This window comes from Pteronotus mesoamericanus, unplaced genomic scaffold (assembly GCF_021234165.1).
Source record: "Pteronotus mesoamericanus isolate MK-2021 breed Mesoamerican mustached bat unplaced genomic scaffold, CSHL_Meso_final contig_74, whole genome shotgun sequence".
Taxonomy (NCBI): Eukaryota; Metazoa; Chordata; class Mammalia; order Chiroptera; family Mormoopidae; genus Pteronotus; species Pteronotus mesoamericanus.
In genome coordinates, this window is record NW_026555247.1 from 29430101 (window position 1) to 29455110 (window position 25010).

A 25010-nucleotide genomic window follows, 5' to 3' on the forward strand; every position below is an offset into this window, starting at 1 on the left:
CATAATATAAACAATTGAATCAGTTTGCTCACATTCCAATCCCATCTGTTAAGTGAAGACAATAATACTTTAAGAGCTGTTATGAGGATTAAATGGCGTCATCTATAAAGAAGTTTGGAATAGAGTAAAAGATAAAACCAAGGCCTTGTGCAAAGTCATCCAGCTGGTTAAATGATAAAGCAGGAAGGTGACCCCAAGTAGTCTCATAGCCAGATACGTTCATTCCAAAATGTCACAAAATATATTAGAAACTGAAGAGACACATTTAAACATAATTATCAAAATTTAGATGTTTTCAATGCTCTATTTAAATATGTAGAGTCACATAGAATCTCAGTAAACATTTATATATTTTTTCTTTTAGTAGATATTTGATATCCTTTTTGTACAAAAATATGAAAAAACACATACACAGACATATAAACACTTTTCATGCTTTTATCTGCACAGCCAACTATGTCATGCTGTCTATGAGTTATGAGTGTTATAAAAATTCAAAAGGTTGAGAGTTGATTTCAAATAAGCAAGGCTAGGGGAATGGAAATTTTTTGAGTCAGTGCCTTAAGAATGACTACAGTTTTGATAGGTGGATATTAGGGGAGGAAATATGAGAATTAAGTCAAGCAGAAGCCATGTTTAGGGCAGAGGACTATTCGATAGATTGTAGAATTATTTTGCAGGAGTTATGGAAGATGATCCCAGAAAGTGCATTGTGCTAGATTCTTGGGTACCAGAACTGGGGATGTTATATAATTGTAAACATTTTTTTGAATATTGGAATTTCCTGAGTGAAACAAAAACTTTGGGGATTTAGGAACCCTGATCTTTTGACTATGTTTGGAATGGATTTGAGTAAGAAAAGAGTAGAGATAGGAAGACAATTTGTGCTATGGTTATAATAGATCGTATCTGATCTGACGAGACTGAACCAGGCTGTTTTTGTGAACAGGCAGGCTCTTCTTGAGCACGCAGCTATTTTTCATGAGGCTCTAGTTAAAATTATACCTGTATCTATCTATGAATAAAGCAAAGAAATTGTTTGTATTGCGTTAGGGCATTAAATGACTCTTCTGGCAATATTGTATTTCATTCTTATGAGTTACAGTGAGTTTAATGTTCATTACTAGATGCTCATACTCATGCTTTGAAAATATAGTACTAAGTTGATAGCCTTTAACTACTCCTCCTTTTAATACTCTTGCTGGTTTGCACCCATTGTGAGCTGTGAGTGCTACAATTCAGTAGAATATTGAGAGCATTAATTCAAGCCATATAGAGCCTCATAAACTTAGAATTGCTTTTTGATGTTCAGGGTTTCCTTTGTAGAGATAAAAAGAGAAAGCTATAAATCATATTTATAATTTCTCACTCTGTCGAATAATCAGCTCTTTGAAGTTTTCAAACATTACATTGCTAAATTTTAAATAGGATGCATTTCTGACCCCTGTTTGTTAAGGTCTGAAATCAGTACAGAATACATGTTGAATAAGCATATGGAATAGTATCTGATTCCATTAAGTCTAATTATATTAATACATAATTTAATGCATCATGTATGATTCTTCCAGCTATAAGAAGTTTACATAAAGAAACCAATTGTTGAGTATAATTTTGAATTACTCTTTCATTTTATATTTTACTTTATGTTCTAGAACTATGCAAGTGAATATTTTGAATGCCACAGGCATTCAGATGTAAAATATATATTTAGAATTTTATCCAATGTTTATAAACTTATTATATAGGACCATATATCTGAATATTTAAAAGTGTCCAGACATTTTATGAACTTATCAAAAATATTTTATTCTTACCTATGTTCTATAAAATAGATAACTTGTGTATGTGGGTACATTATTTCCAACTATACTTTCTTAATTGCAAAATTAAACTCTTAAGTGCTAGGGATAAAGACCAAGAACAAAACAATTAAGCAAAAAAGCCAGAAATTTGTTTGAACATCTTATTGCAGTTTTGCCTTGTATAGTATATATAAATCATTCTCTCTTGAAGTATATGCTTTAAATCATACCAAAATCAATCAGTAGTAGATAAATTTATCTTCTTAACAAACAGACTCAAGACTATACACTACAAATGGCCTGGCAATTGGACTTTGGACAATGAACCAGGGCATAAGTTAACTGATTTCTTTTTGTTCTTCACTCAGTGGTAGATCCAGCAGTTACAGATTAATTCTGATAACTAAATGAGCAGAATAGAATTAGATTTGTACCTGGCACCCCCTGTATCTACATCTATGATTCCAAAGCCTTAACTGGGGAACCAGATGAGTAATTTTAGCAACTGTATGTGTGAGATAAATTTCAATCGATAAATTGATATTAATGCTTTTACATGGTCTAGAATCAATCATTCTTACTGCAGAACAATGTTAATACAACCCTAATATTGTATCTCTGGGTCTGCAGGTTTATTTATGTGAGTGTAGGTATAAGGAGTGGTATGCTCTCTTTTGCAGGTGGCACCAATTCCATCTATGATATTGGTGGAATTCACTATTTATGAAAGTTTTATATAAGATTGCATTATTTCTACATCTTTTCAATAGTTTCTTTCTTGTATTTGCCCTTTTCCCTTCCTGTTTGGTGAGATTTGATTTTACACTGAAGTATCTCTTTGCAGTCTTTGTCTCGCTTTAGTCGAGTGAGAGTCACCTTGTTGGGGTGAAAGCTCACGTGAACCGTTGTACCATAAGCTTTCCCCTGCTGCACTTGTACTGTGTGAATGACATGTGCCTTCCTGCAAACCTGGGCTGCTTTGCTAGTTTGCTGCCCTTTGTAGTGTTCTTGCGCCACCTGAACTTCATAATCCTTTTGGATGGGCATGGATGGAGCATTGTACTTCAGTCTCAGCTCCTTGGAAAAAGGAGGGGACATAAGCTTCCTGAAAATGTGGGAGGAGGCATTGAAATGCCTTTTGTAGTTCTAGGGGAGAAGTCACAAAGGGGATGAACTTCATTTTGACTGCTGGCTCTTCTATGATGGCTTCCAGTTTCAGTAATCTTGTGTTTCAAGACTCTAACTCCTAAAATGATGTTTTCAGTTAGACCATTTTGTTTTTGCCCTTTTGACTTCAGCTAAATTTTCATCAGATTGTAGAGAAAATTAGGCTTGTGAGAATCAATAGATCCAAAATAAAACCAAGAGTGTTTAAAACTGAACAAATATAATTTGTTATTGACTAAATTTTGACTAAATAAAATGTAAAGTTAGAACTAGGAAATTTTCAGTTAGTTAAAATAAATCTATAAAAATCACAATAACATAAAATAAGATCAACAAAACTTGATGTAAACCCCAAACTGATGAATGAATGGAACTTTGTTATGAAATGCACATACAATGAAATGAATTCTGGTAAGTTTAAAATGAAAATAGAAATATTGCAGTGGAACGGTGATGGATACCACGTGAATCAAGGAATTAGAATTATTTTATTGAGTTAATTCTAAAAATAAAACTGGGGTGTCTACTTTGAAAGATTTATTCTTCCTTCTTTGTTTTTCTGTAGGGCCACTGAGGTTTCTATCCCAGACAGAATCTGTCACAGCCTTCATGGGAGACACAGTGTTACTCAAGTGTGACGTCATTGGGGAGCCAATGCCAACAATACACTGGCAGAAAAACCAGCAAGACCTTACTCCAATCCCAGGCGACTCCCGTGTGGTGGTGTTGCCCTCTGGAGCTCTGCAGATAAGCCGACTTCAACCTGGGGATGTTGGAATCTATCGGTGCCTAGCCCGCAATCCAGCCAGCTCAAGAACAGGAAATGAAGCTGAAGTCAGAATTTTATCAGGTATTGTAGTGTTCTTTATTCTTTCCAGAATTATGTTCTCTACAGTAGTTTAAACAACCATTTTTTTCCTTTGACAAATAGTTTGTATTGGTTTTAAGTACTTTATTGTTTATGGGGGTTTTGTTTTACATTTTTTTCTTTTCCTTTTTTTCTGAGCCATTAGATGAGAATATGCCAAAAGATTTCCTTATTTGTCCATGTCTTGTAGCTGAAGTTTTCAGAGAAACAGATAGTTTACTTATGTTTTGTTTCATCCATCCATCCATCCATCCATCCATCCATCCATCCATCCATCCATCCACTGATTCCATTAATATATGAGTGTTTCTTTGTACAAAGCCATTGCTAAGCATTTTTATATATTATTTCATTTTACTCTGATAATATTTTGTAAAGATGAAGGTGATGCTTAGCGAGGTTAAAAACCCTCCCCATGTTAATATTAAATATTTATTCACTCATCTATTGACCCACTCATTTTTGAGTAGCACTGTGCTAACCACTAGGGATATACAGGGTCCAGTAGAAGTAATGCCTGCTTGAGTGTGGTTGGTAGGGTAATAACATGGGTGTAATAACCTATAGTTTTAATTTGAACATTTTGCCTAAAGTGTCATATGGTATGCTTGAGTATGATATAGTTAAGTTGCAGAATTACATGCTTATGATTTTGTAATAAAAAGGGGGCATTATTTGTGCCTGACCCTGTATAATGACTAAGACTGACACAGAGCCTGGCTTATTAGAGTTCTGGGTGAACAGGAACATGTACATAATTACAGTAAAGACTGATTGATATTATTATAGGGAACATCGTTTCTCTCCATCACTTCTCTTTCTTCTCTCTGGCAAATCTCTAAGACTCAGATCATTTTCCTCTTCAAAATAATCAAAGATTGGACTGGATATTCTCTAGGATCTTGTCTCTTCCAGTAATTGCTCCTATCTAATGTCTCTGCAATATCTGCTCCCTCATTTAGTCTCACTTGTAAAGTTTACTTAGACTTGTAAGAATCACCAAAAAGGCACACACTTGAGAAACTGTGACGGACTCCCTATCAAAGCACTGATCTTGGTTCTTGTCTATGCACTCTGTGTGTAGTTATTGCAAACCCTTCAGCTGCATGGAGTTCCCATTCCTAAGTCATTCCAAAAGCAAACCTGCCATTTGATTGAAAGTTTCCAGGTACTTTAATAAGGACATGTCTAAAACCTCTTCTAATTCTTTTCTCACAGAGATACTGACTTAAATGTGTTAATTAATAACCATTAACAATAAAACTATTGTCATCTATCCACTAGGCAGTGAAAGATACAAATGCAGCATTTATTCCCAAAACATACATGCATTTATTTAGGCATCTATTAGATACAAACATTTTTAAATATTTATATCCACATATCCTGAATAATGCATCTGTTAAGTCTATCACATGGGAAGCTTAGGTACACTACATAGAAAATTGACAAGAATGTGTTTGACTATCTTAATATGACTGAGAGGTTATTTCCCTGTGGTATTAAGGGATAAAGTTGGACTAATTAAATATTAAATCTGAAATGGAAAATTTTGAAAGACACAGGGGCATTATAATCAAATCACCATTTACCTTTATTTGTTCACCTTGTAAACTCACATTTGCATTATAATCCATGGGGATTTACTTAAAACCAAATTCATGCTGTTAATTTGGCGAAATCAAAAATATGTTGGTATAATTTGGAGGTGTCTGAGCTTTTCGTACTTGAATGGAAACTGAAAAGTTTTGAATTAATTATATTTAATAAGAACTTTTCTCCAAGTTCTTTTTGAATAATATAAACTTCAAAAAGGAATTATGGGCTGAGGTACACACACACACACACACACATTTATACTCACATACATGTAATTGTCATACATGGTTAAGCCTGTCTCATTCATTATTGCATACACACAGGGGCTACTGAAGGAACATGTTTGTCCCATTTATTTTTAAGTATACAAGTTGGTTTGGAGGTCAATTCCACAGTTCCACAACTAGTATAAAAATGAGTGAGAGAATAAATGAATGAATGAACAGTTGGTTAGTCTCAACTTTTAGTCACCATTTATAGCGCTCTTATTTTAAAAGGTTTACCATTTCTGAATTAATTTCCACTTCCAATTTGAGGGAGTACTTATTTAAAGGGTTGATAAATAACTTACATACATTGCCTATTCTCTCTTCCAGCACTAATTTAATATATTATGATGAAGCCAGTTAAAACAGAAACCTATCATGTTATTAACATGATTTAGAACCATTAAAGTAGAACCTGAATGGTTACCACTCTTTATTATATATAGCATATATTTTTTCCTTTGTTATTTACATATCACATACCATATTGAGTTAAGAAGTTTCCTATATTGCTTTAGTTTGACAAAGGAGTGCTAATTAGAAAATTTGCAACTTAGCTCAGCACTTGTTCTTACCACAGTTCATAATTTATGTAAAGAGTATCCAAATTTGTATGTATAGACAGTTATCTACGTCTAAATAATATAGGTTATTGTACAATATTTAATCTTAGTCAAAATACCAAGAAGCAATATATTATTTTACTTATTAAAGGTCATGTGAAATACATTCCAAGTGGCCACTTTTATATAACAGATGTTTGATATTACTCAGTAATTGAGATCTATTAAATTGAGATTTTAATAATCAAATAGCTGTTTTGAAATGCTATCTTTCAAACAAGCAGGTTTAGTTTATTCACTAAATAAATACTTTATTTAACAAACTTTTAAGTGAATCTGATATACCTGCCATTATGGTGGTTGCTAGGAAGACAAAGTTGGAAGACTGTGCCCTAAAACAGCTATCATCTAGTGGGGGACATCAGTACAGCAGCACGTGGGCTGTGCTGCGAGAGAAGAAAGCACAGATTGCCATCAGAGTATGTAAGAAAATAAACAAAAAATCACCAGTGCACCAATCTTGAAGAGCAAGTAGTAGCTAGGCAAAGAGAAGTATATCCCAGGAAAAAAGAACATTTGTAAGCAATGCATTGAGGAAAAAAATACATACTTTTCAGAGATACTGCACGCATTCTGTTTAACTGGATGATGGGGCACAGGAAGGGTTGAAAGGGAACAAGTTACAAGTAAGGAAGATGAATGGAACAAAGGAAGATAAAGTAGAATGTATGGCATTAATCCTTCAAAGACCTGAGCAAAAGGTACTACTAAAGTAATATCACAAGGGCTTCAGAAATGTAGATGGGTGGAGAGAGATTAATGGCAGGTCTTTGAAACATAACTGATGTGGTACATGAAGGAGAGGATGGAGTTCAGGCTCAATAAAAACTAGGTAGTGACATTTTCCATTGAGACTGGGAGTGGGTAGTGGTCTCTTGTGTTCAAAATAAATCACAAAATTTTGGAAGCAATTTTTCCAAATTAAATGAATAACCACTTCATTCAATGGTAGGAAAATTGGTAACTAACTTAATTTTCTGATTAATGTTTTAAGACAGAAATTGAATTTTTGCTTATGTGGAATTGTACATTTTAGCACATTAAGTTAGTATTAAAGTGTTGTAAAGATTTTTTTATTGAAATATTGATGGCAAAACACTAAGAGTTGAGATGCTTTAAAATCTCTTATATGTGATGGAGAATATATGAGGGATTTGAAGTGGCCATTGTGATTGTCAAGTCCACTTTATTCAGTCCTCATCACTCCTGAGTGCCAAGCAGTGGACTGATTTGCTGAATTATAAATCTTCTTTGGACACTAGGTTGAATAAAATAATTGGTCCATACATTAGAACACTTATTTCAGTTTTCTTAATTGCTTAATTTAATTTATCAATTTGTAATTCAATCTATTGTCCATTCATTTAACTACAATTAGATGACTCGGCCCTGGATAGACCTGAACTTAAATATCTCTATAATTAGAGTCATTGGCTTTTAATAGAATAAATCAGACTAAAGTATATTTCAAATTATTTTTCCTATAACATTTATTTTTATTTAAATAAGTTTAAAAAATAAGTTTTATAAGAAACCATTCCAAAAATCATATTATTTGAGGAGAAAATTGTATTTTTTAGTTAAAAAAATAGTTTCAGTATTTTGGTCATCACTAAGAATTATCACTAACTCAAAGGACCCATTACAATTTTTGGTTTATCTAAATACAACTTACAGTTTAATGTTCAATCTATTTTGCAGTTGTTTGATTTTATAATTTCTACAGAATAATGGTCTGTACAGGATAAAAAAGAAGACATATTCTCTGTTTTTAAATTTACCATCAAGCTATATAGTTAATTCATATATATGACACTGTAAGGCAGGGAGAGAATGGTAAATTCAGGAAAACATATTAAGTTCCAAATGAACACAGACAAAGAATAAATAAATTCTAAGTAGAAAGCTTGGAAAATCTTAGTAGAGATGATTACTTCTCTAGATCACCAGGAGAGAAACATTTGTAGAAAGATGGCATCAGATGATAAATCTGGCATGAGAAGTTGGGTTTACCTTATTAAGAGCTTTGAATCCCATTCCAATCCATTAGACTTGATTCTATTCATTTTATTGATGGGTGGGAATTCTTGAAGGTTTTTGAGAAATGAATACCATAACATAAACATATGTGCAGATACAAGAAAACAACAAAGCAAATAAGATTAACTTATTATCTTATTTTTTGTATTAATGATTTTTTCATTGCATTGAAGGATTTTCCCATAGTCTACTCTCTTCTTTTAGGCTAGCTTTGAAGAAAACTATTTCTTTTATCATGCTGTCAACTGGAAGATATTAGTCTTTCAGACATCTAAGTTGGATAAGATGGTTTCTTGAGCTTCTCTCTTATATGTACTTAGAGAAGAATAAAATATGACTGTATTTAAACTACATGAAGCCCACTTTTCCTATATATTATATCAGGTGTTATCCAGATATCATGAAGGGATCAACATGTGGGCTGTTACAATCCATTTCCATAAAATCAGTTCATATTAAGTTAATCTTGATCAATTAATGAATATTTAAAATTTCCAATTTAAACATTATTATAAGTTGTAAAAATCATGGAATCTCACACCAGACTCAGTACAAATGTTGGTTATAAAACTTGCTACTTGTGCAATTTAGGTAAGTTATTTAATCTGTCTTCATTTATCTTGCAAAATGCAGAGAGTAATAATATACACTTCATAAGGTGGTTATGAGTTCTTAATTTAGTAGGCCCAGTACAATGCCTGGAATTTAGTCCTCAGTAGCTGTTATAATTGCTTTGGAATTTTAGAGATTCAAGTCTTAAAGAATTTGATTCTCCTGTCAAGATTATTTCTCTGATTTTGAATTACCTGATTTTTTTAAATTTATTTTTTCAAATACATTGAATTACCTGATTTTGATTCTAAATGTCTTAGTATTCATTTATCTACTGGTATTTAATTACACATTTTATGCTATATATTGATAGTACTAATTTCTTCATTTCCTTTTTACATCTACTAAAATCCAGAGTCTCCTGTAACTATTTCTGCTCTAGTAACTCACTGATAATGATTTCCAGCCTCACCTTTCCATTAACATCATTCCTTTTGCTATATAAAATACCACAAGAGGCATGGCTTAGAAATAGGGTTAGAAGATATTATAAATAAAACTTCTGGTATTTGATCTTTATTAGCCATTACCAACTCATTTAATATTCTAAAATTGTTAGTTTCCTTTTCCATTAATACAAGTGGACTATATCAGCCTCTCTACCAAGGCTCTCATTTATTATTTCATTCCACATTCATCCCCAAATCTGTCTTCATAATCCCAGTATTTAAGAGTTCAAATTTTCTAGACAAACTCTAATTACTGAAAATCATAAGGCCATGCTGAAACATAACAAATAAAATTCAAAAACCAGAATCATTAAATATGAGATGGTCCTACTTTTAGATTTATTTTATTATTTTAAGATTTTATTTATTTATTTTAGAGAGTGGGGGAGGTAAAGAGAAAGAGAGGAAGAGAAACATTGATTGATTGCCTCTTGCATGTGTGCAAACTAGGGACCAGGCCCATAACCCAAGCATGTGTCCCGACCAGGAATCGAACCAGCAACCTTTGGCCTTGTGGGACAATGCTCAACTTACTGAGCCACACCTATCAGGGCTGAGATTAAAAACAACAACAAACAAACAAAAAAACTCAACAGCATTATAGTTTAAGTTGTTTTATGTTATTACCAAAAGTACACCAAAAGAAGATACTTTATATGCAAACAATTGGCCATGCAATGAACCGCCCAAGTTCTGTCTAATGATGTGCCCTTGCCCTCCCCACGATGGCAGCATTTAGCTTGCCCTCTTTTGTATCCAGGGCCTGGCATAGCATGAGAACCAATGGACAGCTCTGCTAGGTAGGAATTAGTGATTGTAGGTCAGGTCTTTCAACCAGTGTGAGATAACCAGTGTTTCACATGACACTGATGAAAAAGAGTCCCATACATTAGTAAGCCTAAGCCAGCTTACTGTGGATAAATAGACAATTTCTGTTTCGTTTTGAATTAAAAAAAAAAAAAGGTCTTCACCTTCCAGTGCTATTTTGGTGGAAACGAACAATGTCTAGGTTTCCAAGTTGAAAGTATTTGGAATACTGAGGGACATACTACATTTTTCTTGCATATCTATAATTCTAATGCCACTAGTGATCCCTTCTCACCAAATCCCCAGGTTTTCTATTTCATCCTTAACCTTGACTGATGTTAGGTATCAATAATACTATCTCCTCTTAACTCATATTCTCTGATAGGTTGCTATTTCACATTAGGTCATGAGCAAAAGCAGTCTGCTTGGAATTGCCCTCCATGTGTAGGAATAAAGATTTTGTAAAAAGAAGAGAGCCTGTCTTTCCCCAAGAGATATTGAAGTTGGCATGTGGCCAGTTCTACATTTGCTAGGAAAGTGACGCCTAGCAGGCCTGAGTGGGTGACTGACGGGCCAGGCCATCTGCCCTGACTTACATGGAGAGGCTTTCTTGGAAGGTGTGTAGAAGCCAAACTATAACCTGTGAATGCAGAAGTCACAAAGATTAATGAAAGAACCCATAGACCTTCCTCCTCTGATCTTGTTTTACATCAGTTTATTCCTGGAACATTAAATATAAATAAATAAATTTATATATATATATATGTTTAGTCATGAGTTACGGGCACACCTTTATTGATTCAACATCGGCCTAATAGGAAATAGTCCAAATACTTTTTTGGGTCTTTGTAAAAAAAATGAGAGAATAAATACTACTACTGTTCTGGAAAGTTTTAAATGCTATGTTATGCATTTATATAAATTATTAAGATTTCTGGGTTCTGTAAATTAATTTTGACATATCATAATAGCAGCATTTGTTTTCTGGGATTCTACTGTCAGCTGTAAAACTTAGAAAAAAAATCTATAAATGAAAAATCACTTCCTTCAGACCTGCTACAAAATGAAACCGATAGACTCAAAATTTGCCTGTGAGACAGAAGGAATATGGCCATATGCCAGGGATAAGAATAGACTCTCCCCTTTCTTCCTTCAAACTCTAACTACAAATAGCAATATATGTGTGTGTGTGTGCATGTGCACATGGAAAAAGAGGAAATATGAACAGATGTAGGAATATTTACAGAGAGGGAATGTCATTTTTAGTTCTGAGTAGGCACAAATGAGGAAGGAAAGTAATAGAATCATAGAGTGATGAAAAATACCTCCTGAGAAATTGTTCCCTTTTCTTACTCTGCTCAAAACTCCCTGGCTTTTGGCCACATGGAAATGTCTATATTTTATTAAATAAATTTTCATTCCTGTGATCAGTCTGGATTAGGCTGGTTTTAATAGAAGACACTCTATACAGGATTAGAGAGAGTTTCATGGATTTTTTTCACTGAGAGCACATATTGCAGGCATGCCTCAGAGATACTGGGAGCTCTGTTCCAGGACACTTCAATGCAGAGAATATCACAATAAAATGAGTCACCCTTTTTTCTGTGGAAGGTCTTGCCTTCAGTTTGTAAAAAAACGCAACACCTAAGAGAAAGTAAGCCTGCAAAGTACCTACCTGTGTTTGAAGGAACATGGCCCTTACTGAGTTTCCTAAAAGAGAACTAGATGGGGGATACTAAGGACCCAGCAGGCGAACAGAAGGTTAGCTGGAAATGCAGAGAGAGGAAACTAGTTCTGTGAAGTTAAAGTAATGTTTAACTCTTATGTCTGCGAATAAATCAAAGAGTTTATCCCACAGTAGCCTGCAGTGCCTTTCCATTTCCAATGGGGAAAAAAAAAGGTTTTGTATTCAGAAAGCATAAAAATGAAAAGAAAGTACTGGTTATTTTAAGAAAGACAGTCATTAAGTTGTGAAAACTAGATTTTTCCTTGCTGACACAGATGCCAACAATCCATAATTAAATTTCCCTATGCCTCAGTTACTCTTTAGATTTAGTCATGTTAGTTCAGTGTTGATATTCCTCGGCTGTAGTTTAGAACAAATGGCCCCATTAAAGGAAAGTCGCTGTGATCACAAGGTGTGATGTATTCAGGTGTGCTCAGGATAGTCCCCGTCATCCCTAATGTCTTGGTATAGAGTTACCTTCGATTCCAAAAGCTATACCGGCTTGCATAATTTATGCAAGTCCACCTGGCTCTCCATTTTGAGGGAAGACATGATTATGTGGCCCTGAGGCATTTGGGAAAACCTGTGGAAGCAGAGAGCCAAATGTGGGTTCCAGCTGACCTCACTTACGAGGCTCATTTAATTTGGCCAATGTTATGTCCAAGAAAAACTTTTTGGTGGGGGGTAAATGCCCGTTTGAAAATTCTCTACTCTCACTAGTGTGCTTTGCTCATGCCTCTCTAAGACATGGGCTCTGAAGACAGTTGGATTTTTATTTCTGAATATGTGAAACATAGGCAAATGTGTCAGGTTATATGACCTAAGGTGTTTCTTAATGTTTAATAATTTATTGGTCAAAGACAGATGATTGGAAATATTTAAAATTTGTACTGCCTTCCTAAATGCAAAATAATGATGTTGTGGATGATTATGATGATGAGAAAGAGGAAGTATATTTATCAATTTCTACTTGAAAAATGTAAAACTATTCCAATGTTGAAAGGAAATGGACTTTCCAAGAGTTTTAGAAGAATAGCTAATTTGTTGAGACTGTGTTTACATCAGTTCCCAAAGTGTGGTCCTGTGGCATTTCTTGAGATGATTTCAGGAGATCTGTGAGGTGAAATCTTTTTACAGTAGTTTTTCCTCTATGCTGACTTAGGAATTTCTTTGATGAAGCAGTGAAAATTATTAATTATATTAAATCTCAGTCTTTCAAAACATCTTTTTAATAGCTTGTGTGTCAAAATGTAAAACACTCATCAAAGATATGAATGTACAATGGTTTTTGAGGGATAAACATCTGTGAACATGGGAGTTTAAGCTGAATGAGCTACCCTCCTCCCCCATGGAACTCCATTTTTACTAGAAAGGACAATCAACAGAAAGACTGTAGCTATTCGGACTTGGGTACTAGTTAAACACTTTCTCAAAAATAAATGAAGGGAACCAGTCAGTTCAAGGAAAATATTATTTGCTGTCAAGGATGAATTCAAGCTTTTAAGCTAAATTAGAAATTTGGAAAACTTGGACCCACTATTGGGACCTTGACAGCTTTGCACCATTAAAAGGCCTTTTCATGGGGTTGGTGGTGATAGTAACAAATGAGATTTTTTTGATAGTGTATAATGAAATGTGTCAACATTTGGAAGATCTGTCTAATTCTGTGTGCCATTCCAAATTACCATTGATTGATATGACAAAATCATGCATGGGTAAAATGTATTCAAAATGCAAGATATACCAATGGATTTTTATATAGTATAACATAAAATGTTTATCATTATGGTGTCAGATTCCACATAACAACTAACTTTAAAGAAATTACTTATTGAGTTTTGGTTTAGAGTTAAAGGATAAAATCTACAATCATCTGAAAACACTATTAAAATGTGCCTCCCATTTCTAAATGTGTTTGTGTTGAAGTCAGTTATTTTTATGTATAATTCAACCAGATCAACATATCAGAACAAAGTAACTGCAAGAAGTAACACAATATTCTAGTTATTTCCTATTAAATCATCACTCATTTAAAAATTTACAAAATTATAGGGTGGGGCAACAGATCTACATTTCCTATGATTGTTCATATGGCAAATGATATAACAATTAATAAATAATAATATAAGCAAAACCTATGTTTTGTGTACTCACAACTGTAAACCTACATTTGCCTCACCTGTAATAAAGTACTACCACTCTTCTCATTAATATTTTTGTTTTGGAAAATAGAGGGTTTTTTTAAATCTTATTTTTGGCAAGGTATTAATAAATATTTAATAAATAAATATTTTTAAAATGTCTCATTTCAAATTTTTTGTTGTTGTTCAGTTACAGTTGTCCCCATTTTTCCCCCATTACTCTCCCCTGCCCTACCCACCCCACCTCCCACATTCAATCCTCCCCCCTCCCTCACCCCATTGTCTTTGTCCATGGGTCCTTTATACATGTGACTTGAACCTTCCCCTACTTTCCCCCACTATCTCCTTCTTCCTTCCCTTCTGGTCACTGTCAGCTTGTTCTTAATTTCAATATCTTATTTACAATTTTTTAATATGGTAAATGTTTCTAGATATAACCTACATAAACCAAAGCTGTTTGGGGTCCTCAATAAATTTTAAAAGTACAAATTGTTCCTGAGATCAAACATTTTGAGATTTACTGTTTACATCATTTTTCATTTTTGTAATGATTCTAATCAGTCCTTTTTAACTCAAATAACAGATTAAGCTAAAGTAGGCCAAGTTGTCCCTTAAAAAAGTTAGAAAGAAAGAAAAGCATAAGCAAAGTCAGCATTTTGGTATAAGGTGTTTCTACATATTAATGCAATCTGTGTAGGTCAGGGATCAATATCTCATAATGACTGTTTTCCCTTTATTTACATACTACCCTCTTGCTCTTTGAGGAGAATGAACTATACTGCCGCCTAGGCAACAGTTAAATCAGGTCAGAGAATCAGGCAGACTCTCCCTCCCAATAGGAAAAAACTAGATTTGAATTTTAGTTAAAAAAAATCACAACTTCTTATAATCAATTTAGCAAAAATGGCTATGTAGTTTTTCTGCATTCATGTCCATGAGCATCATATTAAAAAAAAAGGTTTGCTTTTGGAGTTTTTAACATAAAAAATTTGACATTAGGAAAAAAGGTCAATTTTGGCTGGATTGATTTTGAAGTTATAGCCAAATATGTTTTCTAGAGTCCAGCCTCACACTTTTCTCCCACTTTTACTTTAAAAGAGAGTATACATATCTCAGGGTATATGAAATGTATGTACAGTATTAATAATAAAAATATGACCATTTCAATATCTATCACCCAATAGATATAAATAGAACATTGCAACTAGTATTTTGGTGCCATTTCCTATGATTAAATTATGTTCATTCATTCACTGGAAAAACTTGTCATGTCCTATTAACTGAATAACTCCTTTTGGATCTGAATAGTTAGCACCCATATAGTGAGAACAAAAATGTTCTTTTAATGAATAATTACTAACTCTATCATAGTTCCATTAAAATCAATTTAGTCAACAAAAATCATCATGACCTGTAATTTCAAGTTCACTGCTCCCATTGCTGTTTCATCTTTACTATTAAAAGTCTAGAGAGAAAACTTTCATTTGCTCTCAATATATTTATCTTGTGTTTTAGTTACTAACTTTTAAAATTTCTTTGCTCCTTATATAATTTCCATCCATTTTACAACACTAGAGTTTAAAATAACTCTTTACTCTAATAATAATATATGTTCCTATAGAAATCTTTAGATTATAGAAAAATCCAAAGATGAAAATAAAAACTGACCATAATTCCATTATACAAATATAACCTTAGCAATTGTACCTCTATCTTCCATATTTTAAAATATAAATGTACTTTCTTGTCACTACTCTAAAGATATCACATTTTAGGGGAGAAAACTTAAGGCAGATGTCAAGTTTTATAATGTCTGCTTAAATAGCCAAAATTACCCTAGTAGTATAAAAACAGAAACCAAAAATCAACCAAAAATAAACAAACAAATAAACATATAAAAGTTTACTTGGTAACGTAAATCAATGGGATTGGTTTGCTTTGTTTTCGTTCTTACATGTTATGTTTCAGGTATCTATTGGTTCGTAACAAACCACTCCAAAATTCAGTGCTTTAAACAACAATTTATTATATTTTTTTATTCTGGGGTTTGTCCTAGCAGTTGTTCTGCTGGTTCCACTTTGGCTCACTCGTGCACATTTGGCCTAGGTGGAAGGTTCAAGATGGCTTCACTACTTGTCCGTTAGTTGGTGTTGGTTTGGGCCAGGAGTCTCAGTTATTTTCATCCTCCAGTTATCTAGACTAACAAGGTAGTCCCAGGAAGAGACATGGCAGGAACTGGAAGACCTCTTGAGGCCTTGGCTGTAGAATTCATACAGTATAACTCGCAGCGCAATCTAAACAAGTTCCAGGGCCAGGTCAGATTTAAATCATAAACTAGTCCAGAGCTGATGGAACTATTTCCTTTTGAAAGTAACTACACCATCAATTCTGGATTGGAAGACTCAACAATTTGTGATTATATTTAATCTACCACAGTGTTGTGAAACATATGAACTATTTTTTATTTAGAAACATCCCTATTAGCTTTTTGGGAAATTCCATAATATTATAATTTATTGGATTAGAGAGATGTATTTGAAACAAAATTTCTCTGCCAAAAACTGACATTTCCTTCTTACACCATACATACGAATAAACTCGAATAGATTAAAGACTTAAACATTAAATCCCAAACCATAAACATTCTAGAAGAAAACATAGACAGCAAAATATTGGACATTACTCATAGCAATATTCTTTCTGATATACCTTCTTGGGCAATGGAAACAAAAGCAAAAATAAATAAACAGTATTATATCAAACTAAAAAGTTTTTGCACAGCAAAGTAAACCATCAAGAAAATTAAAAGACAACCCACTGAATTAGAGAACATATTCACCAAAGATACATCTAATAAATGGTTAATATAAAAAATTTATAAAGATATTATAACCACACGCCACACACATGCACACACACACACACACAGAATCCAATTACAAAATGGGGAGAGGACCTGAATAGACATTTCTCCAAAGAGTTACTATAGATGGCCAATAGACATATGGAAAATGCTCAATGTCACTACTCATCATTTATGTTCAAATTAAAACCACAATGAGATATCAATTCATACTTGTGAGAATGACTATCATCAATAAATCAACAAAACAAGTGTTGACAAGGATGTGGGGACAAGGGAATCCTCATGCACTGTTGGTGGGAATCCAGATCGGTGCAGCCCCTGTGGAAAGCAGTATGGGGTTACCTCAAAAAAGTAAAAAAGGAACTGTCTTGTGACCCAGAGATTCTACTTCTGGGAATATGTCTGAAAAATCCTGAAACACTAATTCAAAAGAACATAAGCACCTCAAGTCCATAGCCAAATTTGGAAGCAGCCCAAGTGCCCATCAGTAAATAAGTGGATATAAAACCGTGGTACATTTACGCAGTGTATTACTGGTTGGCTGTAAAAAAGAAGGAACTCTTACGCTTTGTGACATCATGGATGTACCTGGAAAGCATTATGCTAAGTGAAATACGTCAGTCAGAGGAAGACAAGTACCATATGATTTCACTCATATGTGGAATCTAATGAACAAAATAAACTAACAAAATAGAAACAGACTCATAGGTAGAGAAGAGACTGACAGCTGTCAGAGGGGAGGGAGTTTGCAGGGCTGGGTGAAAAAGTTAAAGGATTAAGCAAAAACAACCACTACCAAAAACAAACAAAAAAACTTGTTAGACACACATTACCAGAGTACCAGGGGGAAAGGTGCGTCAGGGGAAGGAGAAGAGGGTAAAGGATGAAAGTAGACTTGATTTGGGGTGATGAACATACGATACAGTATACAGATGATGTATCATAAAATTGTACACCTGAAACTGATAGAATTTTAACTAATGTCACCCAAAAAAATTAATGAAAAAGCTGATATTTCCATATATATGACTAGGGTCACAGATTTCAATGCCCTTGGAGCCACAAAGACAATAAATATAACTGAAATGGGCCTGGTCAAGATTCAAGTAATCTGCAATAATTTTACTCTGTCTAAAAAAGTAAGAGCAGATGGTTCTTTTGTAGCTGTTTGAGCCCTGTGATGCCTCATATTTTAAAATAGACAAATTTCCAGAAAATTATTTTCTGTATCACAATGAACTGATCCTGAAGTTTATATGGAAAGACAAGAGACCCAATAAAGTGAGCACAACACTGAAGAAAAAAGTCAGAGGATACTCACTGCCTCACATCAAGGCCTATTATAGAGCTATGACAGTCAAGAGAGTATTCTATTCGCATAATAATAGGGAAATAAATCAATGAAAGGAAGTATAGCTCCCAGAAATAGACCCACACAAGTAGTCAACTGATCTTTGACAAATAGCAAAACCAAATCAATGGAGAAAGGATAATTTTTTCAACAAATGGTGCTGAAACAATTGGACATCCTATGCAAAAAAGAAAAAAAAGGAACTAAACACAGATCTTTTTCAAAAATTAACTCAAAATGGATCATAGGCCTAAATATAAAACACAAAACCATAAAAACTTCAAAAAGTTAGCACATGAGAAATTCTAGGTGATTTTAGGCTTGAAAATGAATTTTTAGATACATTGTATATAAAACATTCCATGAAAGGAAAAATTGGTAAGTTAGACTTCCTGAAAATTAATAATTTCTGCTCTGCAAAAGACAATGTTAAGAAAATGAGAAAAACAAGCCACAGGCTTATAAAATATTTGCAAAACACACATTTGATAAAGGACTTATATCCACAATATACAGGGTGGGGCAAAAGTAGGTTGTCAGTTGTTCATATGGAAGTATAATTAATAAATAATACAGGAATAAATTGTGTTTTTCACACTCACAACTTTAAATGTACTTTTGCTTCACCCTGTGCAACAAGTGCTTGAAACTCAATGATGAGAAAACAAATTAATTACAAGATAAAAGAAGAGCTGAACAAACACCTCATTGAAGATATACAGGTGGAAACTAAGCATATGGAATGTGCTAAATATCACTGGGAAAGGTTAAAACAATTTTAAGCTACCTCTAGACACCTATAAAAATACCTAAAGTCCCCCCAAAAATGACCATACAAAATGCTTACAAAATGACAAGCAATAGGAACTTTCATTCATTGCTGATGAGAATGCAAAACTGGAGAGCCACTTTGGAAGATGGTTTGGGAGTGGAAGTGAAAGAGGGTATGGGGGGGCGGATAAATGGAAATGGAAAAAAATACAATTAAAAGTTAAATGAAATAAAAATTAAAAAATATAAACATAGTTTTACCATACAATTTAGCAATCACATTCCAATTGCAAGTGAATGTAAATTGATTCCAGTTGCAAGTGAATTCCAGTTGTGATTCCAGTTGCAAGGGAATTCCAATTGCAACTGAATGTAGCTTGAATTGCAAGTCACATTCAGACAAAAATCTGCACATGGATGTTTATAGCAGATTTGTTCATAATCACCAAAATTTCAAAACAATCAAGGTATCCTTCAATAGGGGAATAGATAGACAAAGTGTGGTACATCCATGAAAAGAATAGCATCCAGTAATAAAAATGAATGAGCTATCAAATCACAAAAAGACATGCAGAAACCCTAAGTACATGTTGCTGAGTGAAAAAAAAATCTATCTAAAAAGTCTAAAATTCCAATTACATCATAATCTGGAAAAGGAACAACTATATAATTAGTAAAAAGACCAGTGATCACCTGGGGTTTATGATAGGGTTTGTGGGAGAGAGATGAATAGGTGAAGGCTGGAGGATTTTTAACGTGGTCAAACTATTCTTTGTGATACTGTAATGTTGGATACATAACATTGTGTATTTGTCAAAATCCACAGAATACACAACACAGACAGTGAACCTCTATGTACACTATGGACTTTAATGATAATGTGCCAATATCAGTTCATTAACTGTAATAAATGTACCACACTAATGTAAGATGTTACTTACAGGGAAAACCAAGTGTCTAGGAATGGGTACTATTATGTGGGAATTCTGTACTATTTGTTCATTTTTTTGACAATTTAAAAATATAAAATAACAAATTTTTAAAAATAACCATTTTGTGTTGCAGGATTTTGTTTTCTGATAAAAGAAAGTATAATATTTTGAGTTTAAATGTTGGTTCTTCCTTGGATAAATTAGGCATATTGCACAAAGATTTTAGGTAAAATTTCTTTTAGCTAGAAGATAAAATTATGTAGATCTTAGTTGATATTCTAGCACCCATAAATAATATCACATAAAATACTATACTACCAATAGAAAACATTAAGTATGATCTATACAATATACTATATAGTATAAATTATAGTATACTATAGTATATAGTGTATACATTATTACTATAGTATGAAGGGGGAGACCCTCAAAAAACTAGAATTATCTTCTGAAGCGCAGGCTCCTTGTAGTACAGGCTTCTTCCTCTATATGAGTGTTCTATGAACCCATCTGTATCAGTGTACCAGCTGCTGCTTTTGTGAGAGGCTGCGTTCGGTTTCAGTGATTTTTTTTTGAAGGTTTGATGCATTTGCAAAGTTCACAGTAGGTGATTTATGAGTGCACCTGCCCACACCATGCTGAGTGTTCAGCACTTTTTGACCAAAAATAGCATGACCCCCATCCCCCACCCTCCTTACTCACCCCATCTTGCCCTGAATGACTTTTTTTTGTTTCCCCTGATGAAAAAGTCCTCAAAGGGAGATGTTTGCTGAAGTGGAAGAGGTGAAACGCAAAACAGCAGAAGCACTAAAAAACATCAAAACCCATGAGTTTAAAAACCAATTTGAGCAGTGGAAAAAACACCTCAATAGGTGTATTTCATCAAATGGAAAGTACTTTGAAGGTGACTGACAAGTTCACACATTTAAACATATAAGAATAAATGCACCCTTTTTTATAAATAAATTGGGTTTTTTTGTGTCCCTGCCTTGTATACTCTCCAGTATATGTGATATATAACATAGTATACTATAATGTGTGCTCTAGTGTTATACCATGCATGTAGCTAAGACATTTTTGCTGAGGATCAGGGGGTGAAAGAAAGCATTCGAATGAATAAGCCTCCATTATAAGGATAGTTACTTATAATTGCAAATATTGGGAACCTGTCTATTTAAGAAAATTTATTTTAAAACAATATTTTCCTTCAAACCATTTTCATGAGATGTGAAAGTTCACACATTTCAAGAAGGGAAATGACATATACCTCCGGCAATTTTTAAAACTTTTGAGACATTTTTCTATAATGTTGTTTTAATAAGAATTAACACATTTAGAAAATTCTTTCAATATTTTCATTTTTATTGCTGTAACACCCAGAAACACTTGTGAGAAGACAGAGAAAGTGTGAATTTCTCTTTGTTTATGCCAAGAGTAGTTTAGATGGCAATTACTATCTTAACCATGAACAGGAGAATTGGGGGGGACTTTGTTTACCTATAATCAGCGTGTGTGGAGTTGGGTCAGTCCTAGGGGGTTAGCAACTGTTCTTTCTTTCCAGGTCTCCTCCCACGGCCCAGACTCTGACTACTGTAGTTAGTTGGACCTAACCTCCCTTGTCAATTCTCCCTCTACCCCAAACCTGACTTTTAAGATTCCATTGCCTCATTTTCTTTGCTTCAAGATTTTGCTTTGAGTTGCAAAATAATTAATTACACATTAATTCTATTTAATGCATGAAGTTGAAAATAGCCCTAAAATAAAGGTGTGGGACATATAACATCTTTTTTTTTTTTTTAATGAACCTTGCATGATAGAAATTTAGTCAGCAGGTCAAGTCAGAGGATGTTACCACCCCTGGGAGGATTCCCTCCAAGCCCACCCAACCACGTGCCTGCTGTCGGTTTGTCCCTGGAAAAGGAGTGGGGCTTACAAGGCAGGAGGAAGAGACACGCTCCCTTTCACTGAGCGCGGTCTCGACAGTGCTGACACCTGCACTTAGGATTTTGTGAATTTTTTGCTTAGCCCACTTGATATAATCTTAGCAAGCTGGGATCAAATGAGTTGTAAGATGAAGGGCATGAGTTACTGGGCTGTATAGATGCTGTTTGGGCCTCCTGCTAGTAAAATGAATGCTGAGATGTGTGTAACCAGAACGTGCACTGGGTGACGCCCGAGGGCACAGGACTCTTCATGGCCTGGAGCCTCGGCTCTAGGGAAAAACTCAGTCTTTGTAAAGTTGTTGTAAATTAAAAATAAGCAGAAGGCTTAGAAACAATCAAACATTGTTATAAAAACACATTTTCGTGGGACCCCTTTGAAGACAGCAGGTATTTTCTCAGTACCTTTTATATTCTAATCCTCTGTACTTGTATGTTATTTACCATAATGCAAACATGTTTGTTTATCTTATTTTCCAATCCACAGAACAATAAACAAAGCAGAAGGAAGTAGAATCAATAGTAGTTGCAGGCAAACTAAATATATCAAAAAGTTTGGGGTGGTAACATTTAGAAAAGTCATGGATAATGTTGTCTTGTTCTCTAATAATGACAAAACAAGGCTTGTAGCCCAGATGAGAGTCTTGTAGTCTCATGCTTTTCTCCATTGTCTTGTACCATGACATCAGCAGCAGCTAAGAATATTGTAACATCATATTTCCAGAAACAAAGGATGGAAACACTCCTTAAGGAGTTTATTTCATAAGTTTCATTGGCATCTTTCCATTTTTCTATCCTTCTCCGTGACAGTGTCTTGCTAGGAAAAAAATGATCTGAGCTACTGTGCCTTACTTCTCTTTTCAAAGTTTTTCAGAAAAGATGTAATCCTGTGGTGTGTTTTTTTTTTTTTCTCCCACAGATCCAGGCCTGCATAGGCAGCTGTATTTCCTGCAAAGACCATCCAATGTCATAGCCATTGAAGGAAAGGACGCCGTCCTGGAGTGCTGTGTTTCTGGCTATCCTCCCCCAAGCTTTACCTGGTTACGAGGAGAGGAAGTTGTCCAACTCAGGTAACTGTATGTGTAAAACTTTTGTGAAGTATGTGCTACTGTTTATCTTTTCCTATCTTCACGTAGGTACCTACATCGATTAGGGTTTTTGATGATAATTAAATATCTTTCTGCATTTCTTGATGTTATACATTACAGGAAAGACTACATGTACACACACACACACATATATACACACACACACACATATACAGTATATGAAAGACATGGTGTGGGAAATATTCAAAATCCATGAGATCAATTCTGAGAGGAAACTTTAAAAGCCAGGGTTGCTGCTGCGATGCTCCTGCCCAAAGAGTCTTCAGCAAAGACATTCTGAAGGATTTCATCCTATGGAAGTGGTGTAGGGAGTGAAGTATTTCTTAACAAACCAAATTCCTGGAACTCACAATATAACTTTCAAATATATTGGGTCTGTGTAACTTTTGTCAGCTTCAATTATATCTCTCATCATCTTATCTATAACAATGTTTCAGATAAGGCAGGAAAAAAACTTGGCTGGCTTTGAATTACTGGACATTAGTATTAAGGCATAGTTAGGAAGTAAACTCTTAATAGGATAGAACACTTAGTCTGAAACATTTTGATTAAATGGATTTCACTTAAGAAATTAATTTCATTGATTTTGAGATTTGGCATGCTCCTTTTTAACACATTTATTTTCTTTGATGAGATAGGTTCATAGACAATAGGTTAATCTTTAAATCTCATCTACCTTAAATACGTAGTCCTATAACAACAATAAATAGTATGGTATCTCAAGACTTCTGAGAATATTAAAGCATGGCAGAAATCCATTTCCGTCTTCAACATGTCAAGATATGTTCCCTGAATATAGCCAGCCATTCTTCAGCAGTGTGACATGTGACTTTGTACAAAGATTACTCCATTGAATGGCAGGCCCAACGACATTGACTTCCATTGTGGGAAACAACTTCTCTGCACCTTGCAGATTTCAAATTCAAAATGAGAAAACTGGAGCAGATTATCTATGAATTTCTTCTCAGTTCTAACATTAGTTCAAGTTTAATCTACTTTAGTTCTTTGATCACTGACCATGGACTTCCAGTGGGAGTGATTTACCTTGAATGAATTTCTGACTAATAAATGCGGAATTATCAAGCCCCCATGATGTGGAGCTTCTTTTCAGTTCTGTAATTTGTGCTTTTGTGGAGTTCATTTAAACCCTTGAGTACCTGGCTAATATGCACCTAGGTTAATTTACTCCCTAATTTCATATGCCTTCCATCCTATAGGTCCAAAAAGTATTCATTATTGGGTGGAAGCAACTTGCTTATTTCCAATGTGACAGATGATGACAGTGGAACTTACACCTGTGTTGTCACATATAAAAATGAGAATATTAGTGCCTCTGCAGAGCTCACAGTCTTGGGTAAGTTAATGGCTCAAAATGAGTTTACATTGTATCCTTTAAAATATATCACTGTGACACTTTAAATGCTTACCAAGGAATTGCTTCTTATGTTTTTTTAGCGGGAAATTGCAATCTCAATACTCCACACATATCCTTGCTCTCCTTTGATTAATTGCATAGTGGTTAAATGCAGTGTTTGAACACTTGCTTATTGATTAAAATCCAGATTTATCACCCTTTAGTCTAATTATTTCAGTGATACAACTGAAATCTACCAAAAATTATTATGTAACAAATATGTTAAAAAACAAACAGAGGTTCCAAAATATATTACCTGGGAAAAATAAATGAAGAAATGAATGAGACAAATTGCCTAAAAAATATGAACCTCAATGGAAAAATCTGTTGTCATTTGAGATGACCAGGTGACTAACCATAAATTCACACGTGTTGCTAAAATTGTTTTGTCAAGATGGAAGTACTGTTGATATTATCTCGAAAGTGAATCATTAAAATAAAATGCATCTAGAGAAAACTTGCATGGCAAAAATCTAATTGAAGGGCCACAGATGGATTCATATTATTCAGAAAGGCAAGGTCTACTG

The 25010-nt window shown here is 34.1% G+C and overlaps 1 protein-coding gene and 1 pseudogene across 1 annotated transcript in view; one reads left to right on the top strand and one right to left on the bottom strand.

Moving 5' to 3' along the window:
- The window catches only part of DCC (DCC netrin 1 receptor), a 1009790-nt gene that overhangs the window by 478005 nt on the left and 506775 nt on the right, over positions 1–25010 (top strand). The window contains exons 3-5 of the mRNA XM_054583674.1: positions 3535–3819; positions 22880–23030; positions 24287–24423. Coding sequence (XP_054439649.1) covers positions 3535–3819; positions 22880–23030; positions 24287–24423 — 573 coding nt within the window. The remainder of the gene's footprint in view (positions 1–3534; positions 3820–22879; positions 23031–24286; positions 24424–25010) is intronic.
- Positions 2556–3073, bottom strand: LOC129078728 (60S ribosomal protein L26-like; annotated as a pseudogene).